Source organism: Genypterus blacodes, unplaced genomic scaffold (genome assembly GCF_046128005.1).
Source record: "Genypterus blacodes isolate CSIRO-AG114 ecotype Tasmania unplaced genomic scaffold, CSIRO-AGI_Gbla_v1 ptg000154l_1, whole genome shotgun sequence".
NCBI lineage: Eukaryota > Metazoa > Chordata > Actinopteri > Ophidiiformes > Ophidiidae > Genypterus > Genypterus blacodes.
In genome coordinates, this window is record NW_027466956.1 from 1,005,378 (window position 1) to 1,029,393 (window position 24,016).

Genomic DNA, 24,016 nt, shown 5'->3' on the forward strand with positions numbered 1-24,016 from the left:
AAATGACACTCATAGTTATAGGCAAGGTGATTGTTGAAAGGTTGCAAACATGTAATCTGGAACAGCACAAACACACAAACACACCAAAGTGACCCAAATCACAATGAAATATTGAGCTAAGCGACTTTTATGACTTTATAATGCAGGAAAAGGAGATGAGATCAACTACGACACACCAAAGCAGAGGACGGTGAACAACAGGGTGAGAAGTGAAAGAGCAAAAAAAAAAGGTTCTGAAAACACAAAAATATACATGTAAAAATAAAGTTCCTGTGTTTCAAGAAGCAGCTGTCTGTCCTGTTGCTTTAACAGATATGAGCTATGACCTATCTTATCTCAGTTCTTTATCCTCATAATTTTCATTTGGATGTAGCGTGGAACGCAGGTTCATTCATGTTCGATGATTTTCAGCAAGAAATAATTGACTATGTCACAGATAATTCCCTCCATTTGTGCGTTCATCCACTGTCCAAAAATCAAACTGTCCTTCACAATCAACTTTTACTTTTGACATTTATATTTAACATTTCATTAAATTATTTAAAAAATAATATGTTAACTACAGGTCTTCAAAATAGGAGAAATGGAGAAATATTACAAGAAAATTTAACCCAGCTGGCAAGCAACGCTCCATAGCAGCTTCCAGACAGCTAGCCTCAGCTGGGTCTGAGCGCACTGTGAGAGGAGCTCCCATATATCTCTGTTTGCACAATTTGCAGCGAGTCTTGAAATAAAAAAACAACAAAAATTACACATCTCTACCACAGCAAGTGGACCCATCATCAATTCAAATACATCATCAACAGAGTCTTGTGCTTGGTTTGCTGTGTCACGTGAAAGCCTCCGTCTAAAGAGGGGCGAAACCATGCGGGCAATTATTCACAACAGATCCATGCCAGTAATGCGCCCATTCTAACATGACCCCATGCTGGAACAAACCCAGCACTATGCTGGCATATTTTGCATGTGTGAATGGGGCTTAGGCAAAGCTATGGCTTCCTCCAGTGGGGTAAATTAAACAATTTTTGAAATCACTATTCTCACCCCATTCCTTTTCACTGAAACACCACACATCAACGCAACTGAGTGCCCTGCTAAAGTAAAGTTTAGCAATGCCTCGCTGCACTTCCAGGAGGTCCCTTGATGCTGCTGGGTTCAGGATTCATCTGTTGTGGTTTATCATTATTGTCTCTTGGTGTGGGCCTGACCTTGTTAACCAGAGTAATTTTGAATGTTGCGTAATAGTTTATCACAGTTCTCAAAATTCTGTTGTATGCACTATTCTGGTCTTAGAATTACATTGCCATGAGCCAGCAGAGGTTGAGGCATCAAACACACTTCAAACTAAATGTACTTGCCATAATGCATTTGAAATCAGCAAAAACATATTCTGGGGGGGTGTCCAAGTTAATTGTTCAAAGGTGGCTGTTGTCTGGGTGGAAGAGACAGCTGTATCTCATTAGTAATTAAGTACCCAGTTATTTATGTTCTGTTGCAGAAGGTGGGAGATGATTTACCACTAAGTCCAGCTGAATGACAGACAGATTACAAATCAACCATTGCTACACTACATTCCTCCCTCGGCCAGCGCGTCGCCCGCGACTGACGTCATCCATTCAGTCGTCGCGAGACTCCAGACTCGGCACCCGGACTTGTTCTTCGCGATAGCTGGGGACGTTAATCACGTCCCTCTGGCAGTGACACTGCCCACATTCAAACAGTTTGTGGACTGTCCAACCAGAGACAACAAAACACTTGATCTGCTGTATGCCAATGGTAAGGAGGCATACAGCTCCGTGGCCCTTCCTCCACTGAGAAAGTCTGATCACAACCTGAACCACCTGCAGGCCCTGAACAAGCCTCCTGTCCAGCGGCAGCCTGTGACTAAAAGGACTGTGAGGAGATGGTCTTAGGAGGCTTTGCAAGGCTGCTTTGAGGTTACCGACTGACATGTGCTCTGTGACTTGTATGGAGAGGACATTGCTGATCTCACGGACTGTGTAACAGCCACATCAACTTCAGCCACCGACCCACGCAACCCTCCAGCCCCACTGAATGCCCTCACCCAACATTCCCCCACAACAACACCATACCTGCTATCCTCCCCCCGCCACCACCTCCCCCCACCAATATCAGCACCACACAGCCACCCCAACCAATGTAAGTTGGTTCCAGTCCTGAAAAAGTCACGTCAGACATCACATCTGATGAAGTCCTTGGAGAGGTTGGTCCTGTAACTCCTTCGGCCCCTGGCCAAACCGTCACTGGACCCTCTCCAGTTTGCAGAAACTGGGAGTAGAGGATGCGACCATCTTCCTGCTTCACCGTGCTTATGCCCATTTGGTCAGACCCGGCAGCACTGTGAGAGTCATGTTCTTTGACTTCTTCAGTGCATTCAACACCGTCCGGCCTGCCCTGCTTGGGAGTAAGCTGTCGGCGATGCAGTTAGACTCTCCCCTGGTTTCCTGGATAGTGGAATATCTGACTGGTCGGCCATAGTTTGTCAGACTGCAGGGCTGTGTGTCTGACACTGTGGTGTGCAATACTGGGGCCCCGGGGGACGGTCCTATCACCATTCTTATTCACCCTGTACACCTCTGACTTCCAATTCAGTCCTGCCACCTGCAGAAGTTCTCAGATGGCTCTGCAATAGTAGGCTGCATCACTGAGGGGAAAGATGGAGGAGTACAGGGGCGTTGTGGACCCCTTCGTTGAGTGGTGCGAGTTGAATCACCTGCAGCTCAAACTGACAAGACGAAAGAGCTGGTGGTGAACTTCCACAGGAGGAAGTCACCCCCCACACCTTTGTCCATCAAGGGGGTGACTCTAGACTCAGTGCAGGTATACAAATACCTGGGAGTCCACTTGGACAACCAACTGGACTGGATAGAGAACGCTGAGGCAGTGTACAAAAAGGGCCAGAGCCGACTCTACTTCCTGAGGAGGCTCCAGCAGGGTGAGGTCAGCAGGCGCCAACAGGATCAACAATGTCGTCAGAAGGGCAGGTTAAACTGGATTCATTGGCGCTTGTGTCAGAGAGGAGGATGCTGTGCAAGCTTTGCAGCCTCATTAACAATGACTCTCACCCTCTCCACCAGGTGCTGGCCTCATAGAGAAGCTCTTTCAGCAACAGACTTATTCCTCCCAGTTTCCTGTGGCCATCAGACTTCATAAGATCTACCTCGAGCCGGTGGATGGACAGTGGGGACATTGGGACCTGAGGTCTTTACCCCATCTGCAGCCCACTCCCCCCCTCTACATTTTCACTTTCATTTTACAGCTTATCCCACAACACGTCACTGTATATCATATATACCACACGTGTATGCTGTACAAGTTGTATATATTGTAGATACTCTCACTTTCCCAGTCAGATGCACATTCTGAACTTTGTACTCCTTATGTACTTGTACTTTCTTGTACAAGTACCCCCTACTGTATGTACTTTGTACCCCTTATTGTTCAGACTTTTGTTATCTTGCACACATTCTTGCATGTTTTTTTTGCACTAGATGATTCTTTCATTTCATTCTCCTATGTAGTGTTACTGTCATTTCCCTCGGGAAATGACAGTAACAAAATCAGTAATTTAAATTTAAATTTAAATTTAAATTTAAATTTAAATTTAAATTTAAAAGCCAGTAATAAAATCTTCTACAGCAAAGTTCCACGGAGGGCAGCAATTTCACAAGCGATTTTTTCTCCTCTCCCTCTACCTATTATTCTGCTCCAAAAGACTTGACTGTGTTCATACAAAGCGGGTGGGGCTTCCTCTTCCTCTCATGGACAATCACCTTGCTGTCAATTAATCTTAGATGCTGGTTTTAACCCCTCATCTTCCATACTGAGGAGCAATCAATCTATCGGAAGATATAAGACTTTTCCTTTATTGAAAAATGTGATTCATTTAGATTTATACATTTCAAAATCAAGATGTCCCTTTAATTGTCAGCTTTGTTGTGTTTCTGTGATGTGTATATGTGGAGATATAAGCACAAAAACAAGCAATTTGTCAATTATCGAGGTTCTTGTGCTGAAAGTTTAATGTTTTATTTATTTTTTTTATTCTGCCAGAAACGCCCTGAAACTGATTCTGCGGCCTAAGCAGTGCAACATGCAAATGTGAAATTTGAGGGTAGGTAAAGAAGATGAACGTTCTTGGTGCAAAGATCTCAACATCAAAAGATGTCAACAAATATGATGGTAGACTCATGCATTGGCCATTTTAGGGGATGCATGCTTAGCTGTGCAGCTCTATGTATAATAATTATTTTTGCTATGTAAAGGCAATTGTGTGTGTGTGTGTGTGTGTGTGTGTGTGTGTGTACCTCAGAGTGTGTGATGGGTCTGGACTGGATGCCGGCATTGACAGAGGTCCAGGAGCGGGCAGTGAGCACACAGGCAAATAGCGGGTAGAGATCTCCTGCTCCGAGTCTGCGGCTGTAATGCTCCACGCTGGACATGTCACCTCCTATGAGAGCTTGCCACAGCTGACAGTAGTCCAACCTAAAGTCTGAAGGAAGCACCTGAAAGAGAAGCAGGAGGAGAAGAAGGAGGAGAGGGGAGAAAGGAAAATGTTCAGTAAAATAGCAATAGATAAAAGGTTTATCAGCAAAAGGTAAGCAATCTTTGTAATGACACCAATTGATGCCACTCTCTTACTAGAGTCAATAGTAAGTGGTCTCTTACTCTGGCTATTCAGTAACGCTAAAGCTAATACAATCACAGCTGCACACACGTTTCACACATTTCAGTAGGACAACTTCAGTCAATCTGCTATGCTTTCAGCATAACTTGCATGATAGTATGGATGACAGTGTCTGTCCCATGGCTGACCTCCATCTGCAGGTGCATCATCTGACAAAAACATTCTTGGAATTGACTATACTTCTTCTTTGCCACCCTCCCTCAGCCTTAGCAGTAGACAATATTGCACATACAGTACATGGTCTTTGATTATTGGAAATACACATCCCCAATGTGGGTTGAGAACGCTGTGCATTCACTAATTATTTAAAGTTAATTAAAGTAAACAAATCTTATTATGCAGGGTTCCTTTAAAAGGTTAGTTATGGTTACTGCCAGTTGTCACATTTTAACCTCTAAGTTATCATTATAACATTTAGAAACATTGCATTTACTTACACTACACATGTTCTCTTTCCATCGTTTGATGATGTTTACACAGTCTGAAAGGTTTTTAATAGCTCTGACATTCCAAATCCCAATATTCTACTTAACATCATCATTGTGCATCATTTTATGAACATTTCCTGAAAATTTGGCAGTTCTCAATTCATATATTACATGTTAATTCACTGCAAGTATGCAAAACTGCTTGCCAGATTCAAATATTTCTGAATTATGGAAATATCTGTTCAGACCAAGATACAAAGTGTGTATGATGACAGTGAGTTTATGTGTCAGTATATGCCTACATGGTTAGAACATGCCTGGGTTTGTCTACATGATGACAGCAAATGTTTGAGTGTGTGTGATAATAGTGTATGTGTGTGTATGTCTTTGTTAAGGCTGTGTAGCAACAATTTAAACAGCACTATCTCTCTTCAAAACACGGAATTAGTTATCAATGAAAAAAGCAGTTAGGCCACCGTGGCACACTGTTAAAAGTGCGTATTTGTGTGTCTGTGTTTGTGCATCCATGTTGATGGTGTATTTTCACCTCAAGGCTCCAGCCAGCAGCATGAAAAATGGAATGTAATATTGAAGAAAATTGATTTTCTTTTCAAACCAGTAGCTGGATGATTTCTTACCTGATAAAGACCATGATCGAGGAGGACAATCTCAGTCTTCTTGCTTTGGAGACATTTTCGAACCAGCACATTGCCTGGGTGAGGATCACAGTGGACAAACCCGTGGGTGAAGATCATTTCACTGTACATTTTACCCAGGTTCTCTGAGATCTGTTGGGGACAATCAAGACCAACAATGTTAAAAACAGAAGGTCTGCTCTGCTCCAAGTCAGACATGGACATGAACCGTTTAGGTTTGCAGTTTCTTTACACACTATTTTAGATATTTGTTAAATTCTATATGAAACCCAGATGGAAACATAACTAATGAGAAAGGCTAGAGGTCACAGGACAGGCTAGGCATACCAGTGCTTCAGAAACTAAATTATGGAGCATCTAGGGAGAGACAACAAAAACAATTATAGGAATATTACAGTATTTTCACAGTTGTCACATTGTCCCAAATATTATCATTAAAGCACAAATAAATCTGTGTGTTTTCTCAATGTACTGTACTAAAGAATAAATCATTACCAGGGTACTGAATACATATTATACGAGCACTAGTCCCCTATAGCCAGCAGGTTTTCTATCCTCCATTTAATTAATTGCTTTTACCTTGCATTCCATTTTTTTAGGTGGGCTCTCAGATATTTGGGATACCAGGTGCTAGCAATTAATTTAAAGGCAGGATAGATAATCTGATGGATAGCGGGCCTTATAGGACTGGGTTGGAGAACAATTCTTTACAACATCAACTTTACAACTTGTGCTTTGTATGAAACAAAACCCTATAGAGTGGTGTGCTTTTGTATTTGTGTATATGTACACACAAACATACACACATGCTCACAGGTGTGTGCACTAAAGAACAAAGCTGGGACGCTACTGAGCAACCTAAGGAGTAAAATGTGTGTTTAAAGTCTCCCACAGAATCCCATCAAAATTGTTATACATCACTGCACTTTTCAACACTTTTGACTACAGATACCCCAACCATTTCCTTTGCCACTATTGGGTTAGTAGTAGTAAATCAAAAATGTGCAACAAAAAGAACATCAAGCTGCTGGAGATCGTCCAAGTGCCACCAGAGGATGATTTGGCCTAAATCAAAGCTCAGCTGCAAGCTATGAAAATCTCCGTCTGATGACCCGGATAACCTCTCATTAGGATATCGCAGAATAAGGATTGAAAGTAACTCAGAGACTGGAAGGCTGGGGGGAGAGCTAACGACTGGGCCTCAAACTCTGATTGTGGGTGACTTTGCTGTAAAAGATGTGAAAAGTATGTGTAGTAAAAAACACACCAAAATACTTTTCCCAACAATATGGAAGAGAGGAATTGAGAGATTCAGCAGATTGTTGGCACTAAACACATGGCTTTCAACTGCATGTACCGTCCACTCAGTGCATTTTATTGACAATTTCAACTTCTTATGGGACCGTAGACATCTTTTTAGGATCCAGGCTGCAAGGCTAATCACATTCATGACTTTTTCCAGAACAAGCCGGGGCCCTGTGTGCCGTTAGCTTTCTCAATTTCTGTCCTGATATGTAACAGAAAAAGAATGGTGAATCTGCAAGCAAACAGGAAGCACTAAAGCAGTTGTGCAAATTTAGGAAACCTAGCATCAGTTCCACATCAGCCACAGCCTGTCCCAAAAAAAATGGGAAAAAAAAAATGTATCAAAAAATGTATCAAACGTCAGGAATTAGCAGGAAAACATTCTTAATGAATGAATGAATGTATTTTTAACTGAAACTTGGTTAGACCAAAGTAACAGTGCAGCTGTACTCATCGAGTCAACCCCTCCCAACTCCCAACTTGTATTAATGAGGCTAGAGTGCACAAAAAAGGAGGTGGAGTTGCCATTTTGTTTAATGACTCCCTCTAATGCAAGCAGATATCCTATTGGAAATTTGCGTCTTTTGAATATGTGGCTCTTCAGCTTACTTCCTCCTCTCGAGCCATGTTGCTAAATATCTACAGGCCACCGACATACTGTGCAACCTTTTTTGATAATTTCACTGAGCTGCTGTCTATAATCTGTATCGATTTTGACTGTATAGTTATTGTTGGTGATTTTAACATCCATGTCGACAACCCCCAGGACAGATGGACCAAATAACAGTGCTGTGTCCTTGATAACTATTGACTGATTCTGCATGTGACATAGCCCACACACAATAAGAGGCACACCCTGGACTTAATCATCTCCAAGGGTCTGAACATTTCTAAGGTTGTGGTGACCTATGTTGCTTTGTCTGATCATTCCTGTGTATTTTTTTGAGAGCACTATCTCCATGCACACAAATATTCAAACAGAGGTAATCAAAAAATGTTACATCACTGAAAACATCAGTGAAATATTTATCTAGAATGTTTCTTCCACACCCACCCTCTGTTGGATGTCAGTCAATAAGCTTGTAGATAATTTCAACTCCAAAATTACAAATGTTTCCGATGCCATTGCACCCATTAAGGTGAAGACTCTCTCGTAAGAAAAGATCTCCATGGAGAAATGCCACACTGGTAGGAATGGAAAGAAGAGTGTCAAAAAGCTGAACACAGGTGGCAAAACACAAATCTCCAGGTTCATAATGAAATCTACTGTATAAAGAGAGACTTCACACATATAATCTGGAACTGAGAAATGCAAGGCAGTCCTTCTTCTCTGACATCGGCAAAAACAATAATAATGCACGTGTACTGTTTGCTACTGTGGACAGACTAACAAATCCTGCTGTATCAGTAGCCACTGAACTTCTATCCGCCAAAGCCTGCAATGTATTTGCCTAACTTCACTGACAAAATCCAGAAAATTAGAGAAGCAGTCAGTGTCTCCATATCAGGTACAGGACATGTGTTGCCTTTGTGTCCACCTAAAATCAACTCCAATACCATGACACAATTTTATCCAATAAACCATAAAACCCTCAAGGACATTATACAACATCTGAAATCCTCCTCCTGCTGCCTGGATATTCTACCAACAATTCTACAGATTGTAAATGCATCTCTTCTGTCAGGTGTCTTCCCACAGGCCCTGAAGACTGCAGTCATCAAGTCACTCTTAAAAAAGAATAATCTAGACAAGTTGTTGATGAACAATTATAGGCCCAAGTAAAATAATTGAAAAAGCTGTTTTTCAGGTGAACAACTTCCTGCCACTAAACAATTGTTTCAATGTCTTCCAGTCAAGTTTTCGAGCACACCACAGCACTGAGACTGCTCTTGTTAAGGTGTTCAATGACATCCACTTAAACGCAGATAGTGGCATAATTTCAGAATTACTGAATCTCAGCGCTGCATTTGACGCGATCCATCACATACATATTACTAGACTGACTAGAAAACTTTCTGGCACAGTACTTAACTGGTTTAAATCATATTTGAAGGACAGGGATTACTTTGTATCTATAGGTAATTACACATCTCAACAGACAAATATAACGTGCAGAGTTCCCCAAGGCTCCATTCTGGGTACTCTACTGTTTAACGTCTACATGCTTCCACTGGCTCAGATTATGGAAAACCACACATGTCACCTGGAGACTATGGTCCAATACTAGCGCTAAGTAAATGCATTGAACAGATCAATGACTGGATGTGCCAGAATTTTCTTCAATTAAACAAAGACAAAATTGAGGTGGTTATTTTTGGAGCCAAGGATGAGCGATTAAAAGTCAGCACTGAGCTTCCACCGGTAATGTTAAAAACCGTAGACCAAGCCAGAAATCTTGGAATGGTTATGGACTCAAACCTGAATTTCAACAGCCACATTAAGACAATTACAAAGTCAGCCTAGTATCACCATAAGAATATGTCAAGGATTAAAGGATTTATGTCTCAGCAGGATTTATTAAAACTCGTCCATGCATTTCTCTTCAGTAGACTCAACTACTGTAACAGGGTCTTAACAGGTCTACCTAAAAAATCCATCAGACAGCTTCAGCTGATCCAAAACGCTGCTGCTCGAGTCCTCACTAAGACCAAGAAAGTGGATACATCACACCAGTTCTGAGGTCCTTACACTGGCTTCCTGTCTGTCAAAGAATTGATTTCAAAATACTACTGCTGGATTATGAATCAATGAATGGTTTAGGGCCAAATATACATGTCTGATCTTTTGCTAGATTATGAACCATCCAGACCTCTCAGGTCGTCGGGTTCAGTTCTGCTTTCTGTCCCCGGAGCCAAAAGTAAGCATGGAGCAGCAGCATTCAGTTTTTATGCTCCACATATATGGAACAAAGTCCCAAGACTTTTCTGTTTGCCTCTGTCTTTAATTAAACCAAATAGTCCATCTCTTTCACTGCACTGTAACTTAATTCAACTCAAATTTCATTTTTAATTTTTTTTCAGTTTTAGCTTTTAAATTTTCTTTAATTTATTTCTGTTTTTAATTGTATTTAAGTGTCCTTTCCTTTTCCTGATGCTTTTAATATTTTATTGTAAAGCACTTTGAATTTCCCTGCTGCCGAAATGTGCTGTATAAATGAATACATAGCCAAATAATACATAGCCTTGCATGCCTTCCCTTGCTTGGCCTTGTTAGAGACAGAGTAGAAAAATATGTGGAAGCTGTACTGATGCAAACATCAGACATGCTACTTCAGAAATGTATGTATTACCTGTCGGTCGATTTGACTTACAAATCAGCAATATTTGCCAATATGCCATGGGTTTGCAGGTATCACACTATATTGTTGAAGCACATCTACTACTACTATGAACACTACATGAATGAAGGAAAGACAAGGTCTCGTCAATGGTAGAGGGTAGAGGGATACAGTACATGGTCAACGAGGAAGTTTAGTAATGCTAGCATTGCATTATCTAGTTCGCCTGAGTATTGATTTGGGCACTAACATCTCCTGTCATTCCAGACCCTGCTCATCCCAGTCACTAGGTTTCACTCTCACTCCATTCCTGTTCCCTGTTTCCTGTCTCACCAGCATAGCTGATTCTGACCTGCAATCACTGGCAGTATTTAAGCTCTCCTAGTTGACTTAGTTTCTTGCCAGATTGTTAGGTGCCTTTAAGCAGTAGCTCTTCTGCCATGTAGTCTTTTTTTCATGTTAACTAGTACTAGTTGTGTTGCCAAACTCCCCTTTAGTAGTGCCCTTTTTGCCTTGTCTGACCGACTCTTGACCTACTGTTTATTATTGTTATATATTACTGTTATCATTATTATATTATTGCATATTGTGTATACTGCTTGTGTACATATTGTTTATTGTTTGTATATTGTTTATTGAATGTGTATTATATATTGTGTATATTGTTTCTTGTGTGTATAATGTTTGTTCGGTATACTGGTTCTTGTGTGAATATTGTTTGTTGTGTGTATTTATCTTGTATTTCTTCTTCTGTACCTTTGCTACCGTGGCAACTGAATTTCTCATCCGTGAGAAAAATAAATGTCCTATCCTATCCTTCACTCTTATTTTTTTTATTTTGCCCTTGGACTTGGAGTAAAACCTGTTATTTAAGCTTTGAACCTTCCTCCGAGCCTCTGAAATCCAAACAACAACATTACAAAAGCTCTCAGTGTGCTTCATCTGAAGTGGCAGAAATGCCCTTTTTGTTGTCAAATCAGGGGAGGTTGGCTATCCTCATTTATAATCACATGGAGATGAATCATCCTTCTCCAGCTTGTTTTAGGTAAGTTATTGCCTTTTTCAACGTAAATATCATTAAAAACAATACAAAAAGTATGCACACACGAGTCCCCGGTAAATTTGAAATCTTGCTTAGTGTATATACTTTCATTTCCAAAACTGATAGTGGTTACCAGCAAACCGGATGATGAATAAAATGAAACCATTCTGGTCACGTCACAGGGCCGAGTCCAGGAGAAAGTCAATTTGAGCCTCATCAATCTTGTGATTCGAGACAGATGCAAACTCTATCAGGCAACACTGCTATTTAATAAGTCCATCCATCCTGTTGCTCTCTCTGTGTGTTTATTATATATTCCTCAGTTGTCTCAAAACGCTCATCATCACTGTGCAATGGCAACATCGTTTGTCCATGTCTCTACTTGGTGTGTTCATTCACACATATAGTCCTATGATTCATATATAATGTGTTTTGTCATTAGTATTCTCGCTCAATTGCATAGCGTATCTTTCTGTCTCTGTTTCCCCCACTTTATGTCTTTCACTTATTGGCATTGTTTCTTACTCCCTCTCTATCCGTGTGTGTCCGGTGTACATATATTTAAAATTTCCAGCCAATCAGCAAAGGTAAGGAGTGGCATTCTAAGAGGGGTTTTATTGTGTTATGACGTCCTCCCTAAAATACTTAGACATGCAACTAGCTGGCACCTTCAAAACTGAACATCAATAACGGCAAATACTCTTAATTTTATTGAGGCATTCATTTTTTGTTTTGTTTACACCCATTGCATCGGAAAGTGCCAATACCAAATAGAAAGGTGAACACGCCTGACAAAGGTGAAGATAAAGAACAGGACAGGCACTTCCACAGGAATTAATTGCAAAACTTGACAATGTGCAAGCTACGGTGGCAGCCCAAGCGGGCTCAACTCACTTTTATTGTTCAATCGGGAAATTGTTATACATCTCAAAAGCTATTTTGTTCATTTCCACAAATGTAACCATAGAAGTGCCTGCTGCAACTACAACTTTGTGAGTCTTGTAAAGAAATTATATCATATTCAGCCGATCAAAAAAACTGGAGAATGAGAAGAGGTCTAATCTCTCCAAGACTATCACAGAACTTCAGCAGAAATGTGAGGCCTCGCAAGCAACAGCTCCTCCAAAGCAAATGATTTTAACTCACTGGCAGCTGAAATATTACATAAAAGTCAATTTCCATACTATAACTTTGGAGATAAACAAAGCGTGCTGCTGGCATATTAGCTTCAACAGGTTTCATCAGCGCACCACAACACTTATATTCACTATAGTTTAATGATACATTTGAGGACTTTTAAGTTTTTAATGTTTTTAAGCCGCGGGTTGTTGCCAATCCAAAACGTAGCCAGGAGATCCACCTTCTCCCTGTAGGCTGACTCATCGACGATGTGATGAGGCCATTCACCGTGGTGTCATTTACAAACTTGATAATGGTGCCCCCTAACACCACTCTGGCCATCGAACAATTGGCCATCTCATTACAGTCTTCCACTCTCTTTAAAGGCATTATCCGTAATGGTATCGAACACCGACTATCACTATATGTGGATGACTTGTTTCTCTACTTAACTGACCCCATATCTAGTCTTCCAGCTGTCCTGTCCATCATTGATACATTCAGCAGTTTTTCTGGCTACAAAATCAACATTTCAATGAGTGAAGTTACCCCATTAATATTTTAAGTTTGCATCTCCGCCAAACAGACTTCCCCTATAATCTCAGTAGCTCGGGGTTTAAGAATCTCGGCATCAATGTGACTTGTACATTCTCAGACCTCCTGTCTGCCAACTACACCACGCTCACTACAACCCTGAAAACTTACTTTTTTTAGATGGAACAGTTTACCACTCTCCTTAATTGGGAAAATAAATGTGATCAAAATGAATGTTCTGCCTAGATTAGTCTACCTGTTTCAATCTCTCCCTCTATTCCTTCCAAAACATTTCTTACTCTTTAGACAAAATGATCAGCACCTTCATTTGGGCTCCTGTCTGTGTCTCTCTCTCTCTCTCTCTCCGTGATTGTTGTTTCTCGCTGGGCGTGGTTACCTGGTGCCTGTTCCCGCCATCTCATCCACACTCCTCTCACCCATCAGCCATTCATCTATCATCAGCTCCCTGTATTTAAGCACCAGTACTGTATTTTGGTGTGTCAGCTTTTCCTTGAGAAAGGATCTCATGTTGTCCATCCTGATTTGCACTTTGGATCTCCAGGTTTAACAATCCAGCTTCTGCTCTGTCTATGCTCAGCCGACATAGACTCCCCAGGATTTCTACTCCTCACTCCTTGCGTAATTGTGCCCACGTTTTAGGTCGGCCTCCAAAACAACCTATTCTATGTGTTATATGTTAAACTCTTCAGTTGAACATATTCCTGAATGCTGGCGCCTTGCTGGCAGTACTTGACTTTCTAATTCATTCCAAACATTGTGTTTTTACTGTACATTACACACCCTTTTTTCTCATGTTATTTCCCTCTTATTTTCGTCTACCTGGATTACTCAATGGTCATATTTGCATCTCTTTTCAACAGGAAAAAGTTTGGTCAAGTCGGTCTTTTATTTTGTATTGGCACTCTACGGAAAATGATGCTGAGCATTGTGCCACTGTCTTTGCTGTCGTGTTTAGACAGATTTAACATAGCACATAACTTAAATAAAAGCAAAGTGTCTGGTATGATGTTAACAGGAACATAAAACCAGATATACTGTAGAGCCATTTACCTCATTCACATTGATGTCATGTTTCTTCATATAGTCTCTGTCGTTGACCTGTCCCCCCTCTGCAAATTCCATGGTAAGGATCCTACTTGTTGACAAATCCCAGTAGATCTGAGGGACCTGGAGGGGTGCAGATATTCAATTCAACTTTTTTTTATATAGCGCCAAATCACAACAAAGGTTATCTTCAGGCACTTTACATACAGAGCATTTAAAGAAACCAAACATTCCCTCATCACGCAGCACTTGGTGACAGTGACAAGGTAAAACTCCCCTTTTCCAGGAAGAAAAATCATGCAGAACCGGGCTCGAGATGGGCGGCCATCTGCCTTGACCGGTTGGGTTTAGAGAAAGAGAGAGGGGAGAGGGAGAGAGAGGGAGGGGAAGAGAGAGACGCACACAGCAACAACAATGATAATAGTAATGAGATATAACTAATGATATCAATACAAATACAATGCATGGGTTTCTAGCAGGACAGGTTCTTCAACTCTACAGTGATCCACAAGGACCTGTGATACGAGAGTGCACAGAAAACTCTGGGGAAGTAAAGTTAGTGAAATGCATCCCGAAGTGGGAACCACTGCCGACCAGCCAACCGACCAGCCAATCCGTATTGTTTTATATCGTATTATATGATCTTGTTTCCTTGATTTTGTCAGTACATGTGCAGCTGCATTCTGGACCGACAGAGTCTTTTGAGAGTTACTGTATTAGTGCAGCCTGATAATAATGAATAACAATAATCCAGCCTAGAGGAAACAAATGTGTGGAGTTATTTGCATTATTTTGGGAGTAAATGTGCCTGATATTTGCAATATTACATAATTGAGAAAGACTGTCCTTGAAATTAGTCATTTATTAGTATATTTATTTTATGCAGACATAAAATTACCAATCCTAATCAGATCCATCCTTACGGTGGCAAACAGGTCAAGCACAGAGAGGCCTGTGTCTGATGCAGTTTGTCATTTGCGATTTTCACCAGTGCTTTTTTGTACTTCCTTGAGAAGCCTATTTGGAATTGTGTCTAAAAGACAAGTTGATGATTTAGATGAGGAAATCATTGAAGATAATTCAGTTAGGAATTAGAAAGAAACTATCGAAATAAATATCAGGTTTTACAGCTGTTTCTGTGATTGAGGAAAAAACAATGCCTATTGAGGGCAGGAGGTGATGGATTTCATTTCTAATTGTTGTAATTTTATCATCATTGAAGCTTATGAAGTCATTTCTACTGATATGTGTGGGTAAACATGGGTCAATACAGTTATAGCTCTTTGTAAGCATGGCTTAAGTGCTGAAAAGAAACCTTGGGCCATTTTTGTTCTGCTCTATTAGTGATGAGTAATAGGCAGCTCTGGAGAACTTACTTTAAGGAAGGAGAAGTGGGCCAGCATGTGGGCTACCTTCTCAGCATTGCGTCCCTCATTGAGGAAGTCCAGCTCCAGTGGCATGTTTTTCTTGGCCTCCTCAACCAACCACATAAAGGCAAAGTCTGGGAAAAGCCAATGAACAGCCTTCACCAATACCTAGGACGCAGACATGGACATCAGCTGATACACAACTAGTAGATTTGCATACAGTCTTCACAAACCTTCGGTTATCTGTCTAAAACAGGGGTTGGGAACCTCCGGCCCGCCCAATCCACCGATCTGGCCCGCACGGCCCGCCAGCGCAAAAAAAAAATCATCTTAAGAACACAGTGTGGTGAATAATCACTGCAACATATAGGCTTGCCCTGATAAAAGCCTAGGTTGGCTTGTAAGTGGTAAATCCGTCTGCGATTATATTTGTATGTGATCACACAGGATCACCTACATGGATATCATCCAGCACATTTCCAATTTCAAACATACAAGAAATATAGTAGGTACATATACGTATATACCCACCATATTTATTGTATTGGGAATGTAATATAATTGATCACCTGAACACTTCAATATTTTATAATTTATTCACATTTGATGATTACTAATAAATACTTATTTTTACATTTTTACATGAGTTTCCCTGTTGTTTTCATTGTCATGTGGGGATGATTTTCAGTGTTTCCTTGTGCGTATCACACAAAATCCCAGGAATAACTACAGCTCCGACATTTCACATTTAATAACATCTATCTTTCAGCATATGTACATCACTTACCTCCATCACTACGATGTCTTTAGAGGCCTGTTTCTGGACTTTGGGGTGCTGAACTTTAACGGCCACTGCCCTCCCATCATGCAGCACTGCCTTATGAACCTGAGCTAAGGATGCAGCACCCTGAGGCTTCTCCTCAAAGGAGACAAATAACTCTGACAGCTGAAAGAAAGAAAGAAAGAAAGAAAGAAAGAAAGAAAGAAAGAAAGAAAGAAAGAAAGAAAGAAAGAAAGAAAGAAAGAAAGAAAGAAAGAAACTGGAGTCAAATGCCTCTTCTTGGCTTAGTTTAGGTCAAGCAGCACAGATTTGGATCAACTGTAGCTTGTTCACAGATTTCATAGGAAGGCCTTTAAACAGAACATTACTTATATCAAGAGTATGGTACATGCAAAATGAGTGACCAAATATGTTTACTTTGACATTGTTTAAATATCATTTTAAGTTGTGCTTAATTTTTGCCATTTGGTTTAGTTTATTAGGGAAGACAAGAGTGGAACCAAAGAGCTTTGGCGGTGTCTGCCTCCTCCCAAGACAAAAATGATGAAGAGAAATGAATGGTGTATTTGTTTTACTTGTTAACCTTTAGCTGTATGCCTAGTGTTTTAATTTTCTGCCTTTTTGTTCCATCCTTGGAGGCCTGTTATTTGAGTTCACTTGTTTCCCATTCCCTCTCTGTCCTTAGCCTGTAGATTATTTTGCAAGTGTTACTCTGTGTTTGGTCATTAAATATCTGCTTTTCAGTACCCCTGTGTCGCCCTGCACTTAAGTCCTCCTTCCTTGCCTTCGGTCTAGCATCAGTTCTTTATCTTTAGCTTGATTGTATGAGGAAGACTCAGTAGCCTCCACGTAATGCCATGGACACAGACATGCTAACATGCACACAGAATCATGTAGGTTTGAAGGTTAAGAAGGCTCTCCGAGGGATCTGGAGTCATTACAGCAATTCACTGAATCTTCAAGAGTCACTTCAATACTCAACGAAACAGTGTGAAGAATAAGACCCATCCCAGCAGCACTCTATCCATAAGGTAAATTTGATAGACAGAAGTCAGATTTATTTGGAGTTAGCCAAAGTTGCATAAATTACTCCTGAGCCAATAGTTTGCTATAACAGACAGATTGCTCAAAATGCTGAACGCTAGACACACTGCTTGTGTCCTGCGTTTGAAGGAAACTATGTTGAAACCAGATTTTCGGGTGCAAATCTATAGGGCATCATTTGAAGGAATGTATAAGATGTTGTGAAGTGCTTGCTCATGGGGGGTTTTGGGTTTCTTTTAAATGCTCTGTGTGTAAAGGGCCTTGAGATTTTGCGCTTTATAAATAAAGTTGAATGAACTTGAACTTAGATTCCATGACAAATATAAAGGTGTTTCTCCTCATTGTATCAGCACGACTAATTGTGTGACAGACACGTGAATGTATCTGAATAATATCTGTTCCTCTTTAGCACACAATACCGTTACAGTTATATACAGTATTTAGAAATTTTCAATGTTTCAAATAACGTAGAGGAACGTGTGGAGTTCTTATTAGACACAATTATGATTACAATACAAGGTTTGTTCATTACTTGTGGCTTGATACAGGAGGAAGAGATGAGGAATAAACACTTTGTTTAAATTGAGGTAACATTAATTGTTACTTCTTATATCAAATAAAATGTTTTAACCTATGCAGTGCTTGAAACATGCACAAATGTATATTGTTTTGCACATTTGGAAGATATTTTGATCATTACCTGTTTGTAATCTGAATCAGGGTTACAAACCAGGTTGTCTTTATTAGTGTCTGAGAAATGAAAGGTCAAAGGGTGAGGAGGTTTATCTGGTTAACTGCTGAGATTTGATTTGATCTTGAATTGCATGTAATATGACAATAAAAGTATCTTAAATCTCTAAAAATAAGAGACATCTTCAAAGCATATGATGACATATTGTCTTTTGGTGGTATGCAGAGGAAGAGCATACCACCAGGGTTTAATTCAAAAGGAAAATCCCGATTTTCCTTTTAATGTCCAAATCTTTCCTAAATTGTCCTTGTGCTGGCCTCACTAAACTGTTGTGCTATTTAATGCCCCTAGGCAGCTTTCTGTTCAACTTGGGTGTACAATAGTAGTTATTCTTGCTTGGAATTCCTAGCTTTGTTAATGGCTTATTTATTGACTTCACAGCACAGGAGTTGGAGTTGTGTGATTTTCACTTTAAAAAAATGGTTAGAACCAACAGAATTACGTCATTAAAATGGATTCACTACAATAAATGGAATTTCACAAAATTTGGGATTTTGGATGAAATGCATTAAAAGCATTCTTAGTATAAATGCCTCGTATGTCTTGTGATTTCCTTGCATGTCAAATTAAAATGACAAGCATAGAAACCCTGTTTTAGATTGTGTGTGTGTGTGTGTGTGTGTCAAAAGAGCTGCACTGCATGTATGGAGCTGCGTAACTGCAACAGGGGAGGTATCAGAATTGAGACTGAGAAACAACAATGGCAAAGAAGCCATCTGAGACATCAAATTGGGAGGGAAAAATTCGGAAATAATGACTGCAAATTCAGTTCATTCAAGTCACCACACTACAGACGAGACTCAAAGAATATCTTTGTTGACCATGAAAGCAACACCAAACAAATAAAGAACTATGACTAGAACTGCGAGTTTACCTCGCCAAAGCATTATACAAAATTGTCAGAGGCATTCAATTTGTTGAGGACTCTGTGTATCTGTTGAGCGTTTAATCTACCGTTGCACTCAAGCTATGAAGAAGCTGTCGATTTCAAGCCCTGCAATTAAATGAAAGCAGCATCTATCAAACTCAATGCCTTACCATAAGTTGTTTATCATAAATCATAATGATTACAATTACAATCTAGCATTAATATTACATTTTATTAGTTTATTGACAGGTGTAATTTTCATGGATTTATGCAACAATAACTCTTTCAGAGGCAAAACTGTAAGCCCAACAACAAACTCAGTGAGCAGTGGTTACTGAATGCATTTCACTGCCCAAAAGTATACCACAATATAAGTTTTTTAAAGCACTTGATTTAGAAAAGTTTCATTTTATGAATTCACACTTTTTCATGATAAGGAACCCAAACAAAACAAACAAAATAATCTTCTGGTGTGAAAATAACACGCATACATAACACCAGCAAATTAAGTCAATACCCACAAATGTCAACTCTCGCCAAGTGTGAATGCGTAATCTCTCACTCAGTCACTCACCCACACACACACACAAACACACACAAAAAAAATATACAGTATATATACATACATAAAGCCATACATATATAATGTAAATACATATATGCAGCTCTGGAAAAAATTAAGAGACCACTGAAACATTATCAGTTTTTCTGGTTTTAGTATTTATAGGTATGTGTTTGAGTAAAGGCCAGTAGTATCCAGAAATCCAGCCTGACACTGTGTGTGGCTTCTGGACCTGACAATGTCCTGCCTGCAGAATACCAAGCCGGTTCCTCAACTCAGAGGATCCTTTGATGCCCCAGCCCTCAAAGCTGCCAGGATCCCGTTCTGTCACATCACCCTGCAGACCTGCATTACCTGCATCCAAATGTCAAACATTGACAACAACTAACGAGCATAAAACACAAATAATGAATTTTTGCCATTTTAATCAACAAGAACTCAATCCTCATGTACCGATATTTTTGCCGATAAAAACTGCAGATTTATTTTAGTTGTAGGCACACTGATGCAAACCAAGGTGTTACTGATAAATGTCTACTCTCCAAATTTTGATGGCGTTGAGTTCCCCAAGAGATTACTTAGTATTATACCTCACCTAAATACCAATCAGCTAATACTTGGTGCCGATTTCAATTGCGTACTGGACCAACTATTAGATTGTCCCATCCGAGCGCTTTATCCCTGTCAGCAATGGCCAAAGCTTTTTTTTACTTACTTACTTTTGTTTACCTGAATGTTTTGGTCGACCCTTGGAGACTGCGCAATCCCTCGGTAAAAAGTTATCTTTCTTCTCCCAGGTACACAATTCATACTCTAAGATAGATTATTTTCTTGTAGAAAACTCTCTCAAACCCTGTGTTGCTTCCTCTGATTACCTAGGCATTCTAATATCTGACCATGCACCATTATTATGAAATATTCAACTGTCTACAAATACTCCCCTTCCCTGTGGAGGTTTAACTCATTACAGCTGGCAGATAACACATTCTGCGACACAATCTCCGATTCCATTGATGATTTTCTTTTGAAAAACGATTCTACTTCATACTCATTACTCTGGGAGTCGCTGAAAGCAGTCCTTATAAGGTCACATTATTTCCTACTCCTTTCACTCCAGCAAAAAACACAACACCAAGGTTAAAAAAACGTTCAGCTGCCATTACCTCTCTTGACCAACAGTGCGCTTCTGATCCCTCCACAGAACTTTTTAAGAAACACCTTAACCTTCAGACTAAATTTGATCTTATATCCACCAAGGATACCGAGCGTTGACGACTACAAACCCAAGGTCCTTACTACGAACATGGCGATAAAGCCAGTCTATTAGCACACCAGTCGAAAAGGCAATCCGCCTAACGTCTAATACCCAATCAGTTCTGAAACTACCACCTCCACTACTGACCCCTTGGAAGTAAACACCACATTTAATCATTCTACTCCTCCCTTTACAAGTCCGAATTTCCCTCAGACACCACAGAGATGAATCAGTTCAGTTGCCAACCTCAATTTCCCAAACATCAAATCAGACACTGCAAAGCACTGGATTCTTCAATTTCTCTTGAAGACTTACACTCCTTTTGTTGAGCCATACAATCAACAAAGCCCCTGGCACCAATGGATTTCCCATAGAGTTCTTCAAGAAATTCAGTTCTAAACTTGCACCCCTACTTCTTACAATGTTTAATGAATCCCTAGAGAAAGACTCACTTCCTCCCACGTTGTGTTAAGCTTCAATAGCCCTCCTCCTTCAAAAAGACACCTGTGGCTCCCATAGACCTCTATCCCTATCAAATGTTAAGATCTAAGCCAAAACAATTGCTCTTCACTTGGTCCTGCCTACTATTATTAAGGAAAAAAATGGCATTGCTATTGGACCACTGGCCATCTCTTTACAGTCTTTCACTCTCTTTGAAGACGTTACCAGTAATGGTGTCGGAACATCAACTATCGCCTTAAGCGAATAATTTGCTGCTCTACTTAACTGACCCCATATCTAGTGTAAGTGTTTCAACTAGATATATATCTCAACTCAATTATTGCTATCAAAATAAATGAAATAAAAATAAAAATAATAACTTAAATAAGTTAAAGACCATCCCTTATTTAAAAGGGGAAAAGATAGCAGATAATTGACCTAAGCCTCAAGGATTCACCCTTATCTCAATTTTCAATGATGGAATTTATCAATTAATTAAATGGGACAAATTAAGAAGAATTTTTTTGCACTCGAAATCAGTCTTGAAGGGTAAGGACAATTGTGTTTGTGATGTGGAAGAAAAAGGGGAAGTAAATCGCCACTTGGTCCACAAGTTGAGTCACGGTCAGACAAAAGATGAAAGCAAACAGATGGGCAGGCCTTGGAGGTTCTGTGTTTACTGGACCAAAAAGTCCAGGGTAGGGTTTTTGCCTCCTCCTATCTGCATCGGTTGAGCACGGAGAGAAAGAAATCAGAGATTCCAGGGCTATTATACTGGAAAATGACTCAGGTTGTCTTGGGATTTGTAGTTTCTTGTCTGTTTTTGAACAAAGGAGCACATGCTTTAGCACATGGTCTTCAGGCTTGGAATGTTACTACAGGTCTAACACTAGTCTTCCAGTTGTCCTGTCCATCCTCGACACGTTCAGCAATTTTTCTGCATACAAAATCAATATTTTGAATGTTTTGAATGTTACCCCATTAATACCTTAAGTTTGCAGCACCATCAAACAGACTTCCCCTTTAATCTCATTAGCTCGGGGCTAGAGGCTGCAGGTCTCGACGGCGTCAGCCCAATGGTCCCTAAAGCATGCGCTGCCCAGCTGTGTGGAGTCCTGCAGTACATCTTCAACCTGAGCCTCAGTTTGGAGAAGGTCCCAGTGCTGTGGAAGACATCCTGCCTGGTTCCAGTCCCAAAGAAGTCATGTCCCAGCACCCTCAATGACTACAGACCTGTGCCGCTGACGTCCCACCCGATGAAGTCCTTGGAGAGACTGATCCTGTCACTCCTTAAGCCCCTGGTCAAACCGTCACCGTCACTGGACCCTCTCCAGTTTGCCTATCAGCTGAAACTGGGAGTAGAGAACGCCGTCTTCCTCCTGCTTCACCGTGCCTATGCCCATCTGGACAGACCCAACAGCACTGTGAGAGTCATGTTCTTTGACTTCTCCAGAGCATTCAACACCGTCCGGCCTGCCCTGCTTGGGAGTAAGCTGTCAGCGATGAAGGTAGACTCTTCCCTGGTTTCCTGGATAGTGGACTATCTGACTGGTCGGCCACAGTTTGTCAGACTGCAGGGATGTGTGTCTGACACTGTGGTGTGCAATTCTGGGGCCCCACAGGGTACGGTCCTATCACCATTCCTGTTCACTCTGTACACTTCCAATTCTGCTTGGAGTCCTGCCACCTGAAGAGGTTCTGAGATGACTCTGCAATAGTGGGCTGTATAACCGAGGGGAAGGATGAGTAGTACAGGGGCGTCGTTGACTCGAGTGGTGTGAGCTCAATCACCTGCAGCTCAACACTGACAAAACTAAGGTGCTGGTGGTGGACCTATGCAAGAAGAAGTCACTCCTCACACCTGTGTCCATCAATGGGGTGACTGTGGACACAGTGCAGGTATACCAATACCTGGCAGTCCATTTGGACAACAAAATGGACTGGTCTAAGAACGCTGAGGAAGTGTACAAGAAAGGACAGAGTCTACTTCCTGCAAAACAGGCCCTGAACATAATACTACCAGCCCCATGCTTGATGGTAGGCATGGTGTTCTTGGGGTTAAAGGTATGATACTGCAAATACATTTCTCGTCATTGTGGCTGAACAGCCACATCTTTGTTTCATCTGACCACAGAACTTCTGGAAGGACTTTTTTTTGTCCATGTGGTAGCAACAAACTTCAGTCGAGCTTTAAGGTACAGCTTCTGGAGCAAGGGCTTCCTTCTTGCACTGCAGCCTCTCAACCATGCAGATGTAAAACACACTTGACTGTGGACACTGACACCTGTGTTCCAGCAGTTTCTAATTCATGGCAGAACAGCTTTTTGGTGGTTCATGGTTGACCCTTGATCATCCAATTTTTTCTCAGCATATATATTTTATACTTGAAACTAATTGTTTGCACAGTTGGTATTGAGACCTGTGGCTGTTTTGAAAGCCTTCAAGTGACTTTCCTGGCTTGTTCAAGTCAATGATCCATTTTTCAGATTGGTGCTGAGCTCCTTTGACTTTCCAAGTCTGTGTCCAAGTCCATGTCAGAAAGCCAACAGATTTAGCTAAACGACACTGTTTCTATCAAGAGTAGTGGTCACAGTTTCAACACAAAGCTTGCCAGAGGCTTGTAGATGGCTACCAAAAGCGACTTATTGAGGTGAAACTGGCCATGACACATGTAACCAAATATTAGCATTGCTGTATGTATACTTTTGACCCAGCAGATTCTGTCACATTTTCAGCAAACCCATAATAAATTCATAAAAACCCCAAACTTCATGAATGTTTGTAGTGACAAAGAAGTATGGGATCCAATCAC

General features: G+C 40.7%; 1 protein-coding gene across 1 annotated transcript in view; it reads right to left on the bottom strand.

Moving 5' to 3' along the window:
• adck1 (aarF domain containing kinase 1) overlaps positions 1-24,016 on the bottom strand; it is a 46,982-nt gene that overhangs the window by 9,250 nt on the left and 13,716 nt on the right. Inside the window, exons 5-9 of the mRNA XM_076166072.1 lie at positions 16,290-16,448; positions 15,512-15,670; positions 14,142-14,258; positions 5,775-5,924; positions 4,329-4,526 (exon numbers count right to left, since the gene is read on the bottom strand). Of these exons, the coding sequence (XP_076022187.1) occupies positions 4,329-4,526; positions 5,775-5,924; positions 14,142-14,258; positions 15,512-15,670; positions 16,290-16,448 (783 nt within the window). The remainder of the gene's footprint in view (positions 1-4,328; positions 4,527-5,774; positions 5,925-14,141; positions 14,259-15,511; positions 15,671-16,289; positions 16,449-24,016) is intronic.